General features: G+C 37.9%; 1 protein-coding gene across 2 annotated transcripts in view; it reads left to right on the forward strand.

Annotated features, from left to right (window-relative positions):
- nub1 (negative regulator of ubiquitin-like proteins 1) overlaps positions 1 to 9,844 on the forward strand; it is a 50,355-nt gene that overhangs the window by 26,621 nt on the left and 13,890 nt on the right. For both annotated transcript variants that reach the window (XM_050056652.1, XM_050056653.1), the window contains 2 exons: positions 4,920 to 5,027; positions 7,645 to 7,797. In XM_050056652.1, the coding sequence (XP_049912609.1) occupies positions 4,920 to 5,027; positions 7,645 to 7,797 (261 nt within the window). The remainder of the gene's footprint in view (positions 1 to 4,919; positions 5,028 to 7,644; positions 7,798 to 9,844) is intronic.

The raw sequence follows: 9,844 nt of genomic DNA on the forward strand, positions 1-9,844 counted from the left end.
CCATGTCATGGCCACCATGTCCCAACAAGGCTGCGACGTCAGCAAGGAGGTGGCGAAGTCATGTTTTGGGCCAGAATCATGGGGAGAGAGCTGGTCGGCCCCTTTAGGGTCCCTGACCTCTGCAAAGTATGTGGAGTTTCTGACTGACCACTTTCTTCCATGGTACAAAAAGAAGAACCGTGCTTTTCGAAACAAAATCATCTTCATGCACAACAATGCACCATCTCATGCTGCAAGGACTACCTCTGCATCATTGGCTGCTATGGGCATAAAAGGAGAGAAACTCATGGTGTGGCCCCCATCCTCCCCTGACCTCAACCCTATTGAGGACCTTTGGAGCATCCTCAAGCAAAAGATCTATGAGGGTCGGAGGCAGTTCACATCCAAACAGCAGCTCTGGGAGGCTATTCTGACATCCTGCAAAGACATTCAAGCAGAAACTCTCCAAAAACTCACAAGTTCAATGGATGCAAGAATTGTGAAGCTGCTATCAAATAAGGGGTCCTATGTTAAAATGTAACTTGACCTGTTAAGATGTTTTTGATTGAAATAGCTTTTGATTTCAGTAAATATGACCTGCAGATTCAACAAATGACTATTTTCAGTTCTTTGCAACCTAGAAAATGTCTTGAAACTCTGTTGTGCATAATAATTTGGAACAGTGCATTTTAAGTTTTTTATTTTTGAAAAAAATACTGTTTTCATTGGGAGGTTTGTTCAATAACATTTGAATTAAACTTTAACAGTTGATGACTTGAAAATTATGCTGTCATTTGCATCGACTATTTAGGAAAATCAGAGAAAAATATCATTTGCATAATAATTTGGAACGCTGTGTTTATGCGTTTCCAGAGTGTTCTTCCAAAGGACACAGGGAGAGGAGGAAGAGGAAGAGGGAGAGGGAAAGGAGGAAGACCAGAGAGAGGAAGGGGGCGAGGGGGTAGAGGCGATGCGGAACGGCCAGGCGAGGAGGTAACGTTAGTGTCTCGGCGGGTAGAGGCGATGCGGAACGGCCAGGCGAGGAGGTAACGTTAGTGTCTCGGCTACCCAGAGGGAATAGGAGGAGGAGGAGGAGAGGGTGGCAGCCTTCGCAGCAGCGCGAGAGGAATCAATAGATTAGGCTGTAGGCTAGGCTAACCATTTAGCTGTAGCTCTGGGATAACGTTAGCCAAGGCTAGGATAACGTTAGCACGTAAACGTAGCCGTCACTCGAACTTAGACAAGAGGGAAAAGTAGTTGCAAACATGAAGCCAAAATGATTTTAAAATCAGATTGAATTACCTGTCTAGCAGAAAGCGGGCAACCTCCGCATCCCTTATGAAATCCTTCTCCTTCAGGAGTTCTTTCCACCTGGAATAAGCAACGCTGATATTCACTCGCGTTTTGTCCCGTCCTCGCTTATCTGACCTTTTTCTTTTATTTGGTGGCGTGGTTTCCCTCTTACGGGGCAAAACATATGTGTGGTCCTCCATTTAAAGTGCGACAGAATCATAAAAGTACAAAGCAGGTTCACGCAGAAGCGCCCCGGATTGATCTTCACCTTAACCGTCTCCAGTGACGGCAAGTTCTAGGTAAACGCGAAAGGCGAAGCGCGTATATCCCTTTCGGCCACTGTATTCAAATATGGCGACGCAAGAGGGCAGCCTCCAGCAGACCGCGCCCTGCCTGTGTATATATAGAGAAATCATTCTAAGCCTATGAGAAAGCTTCCATTTGTATGTGAATTGCATTACACTTTAGTAAATATATATTTATGAAAGCAATAGTTGATATTTGCTAATAAACAACCACGTAAATTACACATTGTAACTTTAAAGTCACCTCCTATTATGACTGGGCAGTTTGAAATGTTGGAGATGGATGAGAAGATGTTATTTAAAAATGATGGGTCATCATTGTTTGGGCCATGGACATTGCAGATTGTAACTGGGCTAATGCTGATTGATATGTTAATGATTATAAAACGACCATCAGAGTCTGTGATGTCTTGTGATGAACAAATCAGATTTTTTTGTTCATTAAAATGCATACCCCTCTTTGTTTTGTGTTGTCATTAGCTGAGAATATGTGAATAAATTGCAGTGATTTAATTTTTTTGAAGTCTGAATCAGAAAGGTATGTTTCTTGTAACAAACATATAACTGCTTGTATTGTAGCCAGGTGATTAAATATTTTTATCTTTTTTGCCTGTGAGCCAAACCCACGGACGTTCCAAGTTACAAAGTTGAGTGATGACATGATGAGCCCATTCTTATGGAGTCATTATGAATGCTGAAGTTTTTCCCTTGTATCATCATCTGTTTACGGATCGGGAGTAGCTGTTTGCATCTGTGCATGATTTCTTTTGGGTATTGGTCATTCAGTCCATGTTTTGTCGTTGCACCAGCTCTTTCTGTTTGAATTGCACAAATTTTGCGATTATTGGACGTGGTCAGGTGCTGTTGTTCTTTGGTCTTAGTTGGTGCACGTGGTGGAATAGGATGATGTTGACAGTATCGATGGGTAGCTTGAGAGTTGTTTGGACATGCATTTTTTGACAGATTTTTCGGGGTCGTCTGTGTTGTGTTCAGGGATGCCAGTGAAAACAAGATTGTCCCTCACGCTACGTGATTGTAAATCCAGAATAGTCTCCTTTATTGCTTTATTGTCGGCTGTAACAGAGGTGAGCTGTGTGGTAACGGAGGAAAGCTGGGTAGTGAGTGTGTTGACAGACTGTTGTAGAGATTTATTTTCTTTTGTGAGTGTGTTGATTTGACACTGTGAGAATTCCAGGCTTTCACGCAGTGTCCTGTAACACTCTGTGCAGCACTTCAGTGAGAGCAATTCTGGAGAGTTTATTTGCGATTGAAATGAGAATGTCGCTTATCTCAGTGCAGCATGGTGGTTTGGGAGAAGAGGATGAAGTGGTACCTGGGCTGGAGAGTGAGTCCAGACGGAGTCTCTTGGCGTTTGGAGTGGATGAGATTCTGGCTTTGGATGTGTCGGATGATTTTTCCTTATTCATGATGCAAAGTCTGTTGTAGCACTCATCTGTATATTCCTCGAGGTGATCCAGGTGGAGTGTTAATATTGTCCGGTTTTGCGAAGGAAAAATAGAAAAAGAAAAAAAAAACGAGGGGAGAAAAGTTGTGATTCCGAGAGAGTTGGTTGTGTAGTCCAGCAGTCTAGCAGCTGGGGGCTGCCATCTTGGATCTTGCACCGCCTCGTCAGAGTTGCGATCACAGCGGCATCCTCCTCCTCACAGCCTCGGCATGTCATATAATATGTTTAACACCGTGTCCTAACAGCAAGCGAGCATCTGACTATCTTGCCACATTCCATTACGTTGGATGCTGTCAGTCTGGATCGGTTATATGCAGATCTCATGTCATGTAAACGAAAACCTATCAGCTCTGGTCTCAGAGTAACCACTGAAAAGATGGGTGAGTATGTACTGCCTCATTATTCATATTCACAACAATACTATCACAGGTAACGTAGGTAGGTATGTAGGTATCGTTGTAGCTACCAGACTATATCGTACCACCATCTCCACTCTATAAAACAGGCTAGCTCTGCTGAGCATCCCATGCTATTCTTACCAGAAATGTTAATCTTCCTGGTGATCTCCCTCCAGCCAGATGCCAACTTATGTAGGTTTTTGTAGTGAAATGATGTAGTTTCATGCAGATGACTCCTCATCTCAGCCATGTGAACCAGCCATTTCTCATCCATTGTGGCGCTTTCAACACAAGCGACAGGAATAAAATAGAAATGTGGCATCTGACAAAAGTTTCATTCAAAATGGCATGGCTCATTGCGCTGCAGCACTTGCGAGCAGTTAGGACAGTCCAATAGAAAATGCAGTCAAACTAAGTGTCGCTGGTGCTCACTCGCATCGCATCCAACTAAGACACGGTGTAAGTGTAGAGGTCAGTGGCTGCCTAAATCAAAAATAGAAACACGGGAATAAATAAGTTTGGAGAAATAAAAACAGGTAAAAAGGCAAAGACAAAATAATACATTAATTAATTAATTAATTAGGTTTTTAAAAATGAAGAGGAACTAGATTTTAGAAAAAAATACAAAAACAAGTAAAGATGTCCGCAAATAAATACAAAAATAAATAAAAGGGAAAATTAGACAAAAAAAAATCAATAGGGGAAATGATACAGAGGTAATTAAATATTTTCAAAATTTCATTTTTATTTTGGCAACTTTCGTACTCTACATGTCATGACATCACCCTAATATTTCAAAATAAACCGTTTTAAAAGTTTTAATGAAATCTTTCAAAATAAACTCCCTCAGTTGGTTAAAGACCCCACATATTCCAAAATTTTAACTTTTAATTTCTTAGTTAAAACAATTAGTTTTAATTTGCCTCTTCATTTATTTACCTTTGTGTTAATTACTGTAATTATTTACTTTCCTTTTTAATTTTCCTGTTTATTTATTTATTTAAGTATTTATTTTTAAATGCATTTATCTTTTATTTTGCCTTTGCATTTGTCCCCTATTTATTTCCCCTAACTTATTTATTTCTCTATATTTATTTTTGATTTTGGCAGTTTCTGTCCTCCAAACCATATTTATAAACTGATATGAAGTATATTTAAACTGGAACAGACAAAATGTTTTTGCCTGTTGCTTTTATCTTTCTTTCCTGTGCTCTCTTAAAAACAAAATAAGATTGTTTTAATACATCACACTCTTCACTCCACTATATTAACACATTTACCATATATAAGCATACTCTATGCAAACTTAAATATTATTAGTTTAAAAGTGTCAACGTGGTAAACATCAGGGTTTTTGTTTTCTTCAGGCATCATCCATTATTGACAAAGTCAAGTTTATTATTTATTATTTTTTAAATGTATTTGATTATTAACTCTGTGTGTGTGTGTGTGTGTGTGTGTGTGTGTGTGTGTTGCCAGGGTAACACGGGCAGAGAGGAGGTGTTGTTTCTGCGGCTGTACCTCCTCCAAAGTCTCCTCTCCTACATCGAAGGAAACGACGATCAGGCTCAACGCCAACTGTCCAAAGTTTGTTTGTTTGTTTCTCTTCAACCAGAATTACTTCTCACCTGATTTTTAGTTAAAGGAATAGTTCAACATTCTTCCTCTCTGAGAGTCAGACGTTCAGGTTGATACCACCCTTGTGTCTGTGCAGTTAATATGAGCTTCTGTTTATGTTAGCATAGCATAGCATAAAAACTGGAAACAGAGGGACACAGCTAGCCTGTCTCTGTCCAAAAGAACAACATCCACCTACCAGCTCCTCTAGAGCTCACTGATTAACATGTTATATGTGGTCTGTTAATTGTGAAGGACAGAGGCTGCTAAAATCAATCAGTCAATCAAGAAATAAAGGGCTGAATTACTGTGCCACGAAATAAAACAAAAAATATAAAAAGATATATATGTAGGCATTAGTTAATTAATTAAGTGTGGCATAGACTGGTGTTAACATTTTTAATTTGCTTCTTTATTAATTTGTCTTTGTATTATTCCCCTATTTATTTACTTCCCTATTTAATGGATATGTATGTATGTATGTGTATATATGTATATATATATATGTATATATATATATATATATATATATATATATATATATANTGTGTGTGTGTGTGTGTGTGTGTGTGTGTGGTTTTCCCTTTGCATTTCCCCCTCTTTTTATTTCCCCAAGCTGTTTTATTTCTGTATTATTTTCTTTATACATCTCACTATGCATTTCCACTTAATTATGCAATTGATGTTAGGTTAATTTATTCATTAAGTCTATATGTATTTATTTTTATAAATTTGATATAATATGTTTTTGAAATTATAATTTCAAGTTACAAGACAGATTTAATTTTTTTTTTTTTTTTTTTTTTTGTTGATGTATTTTTTAGACTTGCACGGATTACAATTTTTTGGGCCGATCCCGATTTCGGATTTGCAGAGTGTTTGGAAGGCCAATCCCGATTTTCCTTTTTGCTCAAATATAACTTCAGGTACAGTATTAAAATAAATAAGTAAAAAAGGCATTCATAGATAAAAACATAGATAAATAAAATAATATTTCTTTGTGTATAGCATTTGTGAGTAATTTCTTGAATAGACAAAAATTCCATACAACCGACATGGTGTAGTTCGCCTGTACGAAAGCCCTTAGCACTGAGGACGCGGACGCGCATCTACGGCACGCGGACGCGCATCTTCGGCACGTGGACACGTGCCTCGTCAGTTTCAAGTGGAACAGTGCAGCAGTGAGAGCTCCACAGTTCAGTTTAACACGGACAATTAACAACTTTCTCCTTCTCTCTTTTGATGTGTGTGCGTGAATGATTAAGGTGAGAAGCCATATTTGTAAGAATTGAGTGTAAAGCTATTTTTCCTTTGGTTTATTTCAGAACCACACACATACACACTTGTTGTGAACCTCCTGCATTGAAAATTAAAGTATTCTCTCAAACCTGATTCTCTGTCCGGAATCATTTACTCCACAGTTGTCCTACCCAAACCAGTGTGTCCCTGAGGTCCCCTTCCTCACATCGCCCAAGCCGTGAGTTGCACATGTGCGTGTGCGCTGCTGATGTTACACGATGGCAATCATGCGGCGTGCCGGGAATTTGACCGGTGCTTTGAATCTGCATATTTTAGACTGACCGGCCGGTCGCAGGTCATAGCCGATCACGTGAAAACCCAATTCCGAGCACTGCCGATTAATCGGTGCAAGTTTAGTATTTTTTATATTTATTTATTTTTATTGCTTTGAATCAATTTACAAATTTTTCAATTATTAATATATTTATAATTTTTCCTCTGCGCTTTTCCCCATATTTATTACCCCCATCTTATTTATTTGTTTTTTATTTCTTTACACATTGCACTATGCATTTCTTCTGCATAATGCAATTATTGTTATTTTAATTGATTTGCTGTCTTTATTTATTCATTTTTATTCATTTAATTAATTCATTTATTCATTTTTGGATGTATTTTTTAAATTTATCTTAAATTTGTTTAAAACTTATTTATGAATATTTACATTTATTTATTTATTGTTTCCACCCTCTTTAATTCCCCAAATTTATTTATTTATTTATGTATCATTTTTTAAACATTTCTTTATGTATTGCCCTAGAAGCCTTAGTTTCCAGGAAGGATGTTTTTGCCATTTTGCCAACGGGATACAGCAAGTGCCGCCCCTTGGGTAGGAAGGGTGTATGGGTGAGGGCCAGACTCAAAGTCTTTCTAGATTTGAGTCTGGATTTCCAGGCTACAATTTAATGGCATATTAATTTATTTGTTGAGTCTTCATTTATTTAATTTTGATCTTGGCAGCTTCTTTCATTCATAATGTGTTCAAAAATTATATGCACAGGTGTTTTAAACAGCCCACATCACAGGCTGCTGCCTTTCACCTCATATAATCTCATCACAGCAAAATAAATCAGGTTGTGGTTTAAAATAAAGGAAATATTTGACAGGATTAATACAGACCATTTTACTATCTGGTGCCATGAGGTTTTTTTATTGTTAGATTGATGAAGTTTCTCTTCATTCATCTGTCACGCTCTGGTTCTATTTCTGTTTCCTAGCAATGAAACGTGTTGTGATATGTAAATGTGTGTGTGTGTGTGTGTGTGTGTCTGTGATGTGTGTGTTTCAGGTAGAGTCTCTGTACAGCCGTCTGTGTCCGGACTCAGAGAAAATGGCTCAGCTGATGGCTCTTGGTTTCACTGAGAGAGAAGCTCGACTTGGCCTCCGAGCCTGTCAGGGAGACCTGCAGGAGGCTGCCATCCACATCTGCAACCAGAGACAGGTAACACACACACACACACACACACACACACACACACACACACACACACACACACACACATTTCTGTAACCAAATATTTAAAGATTCAGACACATAAAAAAGAAAACACAAGATGGTATGACATGTAAAAGAAGGAAGAATTATTTAAGCAGTCTAATCTAACTGAATTTGTAGCATTGACCATTTTAACTCTTTTGTATAAAATGATAGATTTTTTTAAGTAGTATCTCTTTCATTGAAGCATGTGTTTAAAAGTCACTCATGTGGATTTGATGTGTGTGATGTGTTTGATGTGATTGATCTGAGGCTAATTCAGGTAACTCCACCTGCAGCCATTGTTCACCTACACACACACATATATATATATATATGTATATGTATATATATATATATATATATATGTGTGTGTATATATATTAGGGCTGTAGTCTCCTGGTCGACTAGTCAATTATTTGGTTGCTATGCTCTCATCCGACCAAATTCTCATTGGACGAATAATCGCCGTGTTACTTTCATAAGGAGGAAAGTGCTACATCAACAGCTTTCCAGGATTAATCCATTATTTCCTGTGGCGGGGGGTACAGGCTAAGTTACCTGTGAAAATGGGAATGTTTTCAAAACACCCCCGTTGTTGACAGAAAGTTGAACTCGCTCACCCTCATGCTCAGCGTCGCGGTGACGCAGACCTCCTGTCTCTTTCTGTAAGCTGAAACCATTTCCCTCAGTGGAAACAAAGCTTGTATTTACTTTTATTTCACAGATTAGAAACAGTAAATTGTGAAGACAGTAAAGCCTCCACTAAAATAGCATTTTAAGTCATGTGTGTGATCTGTCTTTCAGGGATTTATACTTCGGGATTTATCCTGGCTTCATATGAGCAGAGGAAATCTCCGCTCGTCACTAGGCTAATGTATACCATGTAAAATACCATAGGCTGGCACTAATAACGATAGCATATTGTATAAGACAGTTGTTTTGTCGGTGAATGGTGTGGGTTGTAATGGAGCCAAATTATGTACCATGCTGTTGTCCCTGGTTTTATATGAGAAGAGGAAAAGATCGCTAGATGCTAGGCTAATTTATACAATGTAAAATGCCATAGACTTATGCTAATAACGTTTGCATGTTGTATTGGTGGGGGAAATGTGTCCAGATAAAAACAAGTGTTTGTCTGTAAGTTCTGCGATTTATAGTGAAGCCAATTTGCATACTTGTGTTTGAAATTGTCTCTATTAAGCCATGTTTAATATGTGTTTTGAATCAACAATATAAATAAAGTTTGATTTGAGCTAAAATTTACAGCACTTAACACAGTCCTCCACCGCCAGCTAGTGTTTTGGAGGTGTAACTGCAGAGTGACACAGACACGTGTTTTGGAGGTGTAACTGCAGAGTGACACAGACACACCACCGCAGAAATAAAAATAACGTGCAAGATTTTTTTTTTTCTCACGGTTGACTACAGCCCTAATATATATATATGTATATATATATATATATATATATATATATATATATATATATTACGGATGTCCCGATCCAGCTTTTTCACTTCCGATCAGATACTGATGTTACAGCCTTGAGTTTTGGCCGATACCGATACCAATCCGATCCAAGCGTGTATTATACATAGTTACTTATTTTGTTGTCAGTCATGTTAGAAAAGGTTTGATCAAGCAATATTACTCTAACAAGAACAACTACTTAATCGGGATAGTTAGAATGATCCACAACAGTTGGTATGAGAAACTGACCTGTTTATTGTTAACAGGGTTAAATAAACAAACTTTAAACTTGAACATTAACATTAAATAAAAAANAATCGGGATAGTTAGAATGATCCACAACAGTTGGTATGAGAAACTGACCTGTTTATTGTTAACAGGGTTAAATAAACAAACTTTAAACTTGAACATTAACATTAAATAAAAAATATAGCTGGTTTGCTTTGGCTGCTTTGGCCCCCTAATAAATAGAAAATAAATCAACACAAGAAATCTTTAAAATGTCTAACATTGAAATTAAAATAGCAGCAAGACTCCACACAC

Source organism: Epinephelus moara, chromosome 11 (assembly GCF_006386435.1).
Source record: "Epinephelus moara isolate mb chromosome 11, YSFRI_EMoa_1.0, whole genome shotgun sequence".
Lineage (NCBI taxonomy): Eukaryota > Metazoa > Chordata > Actinopteri > Perciformes > Serranidae > Epinephelus > Epinephelus moara.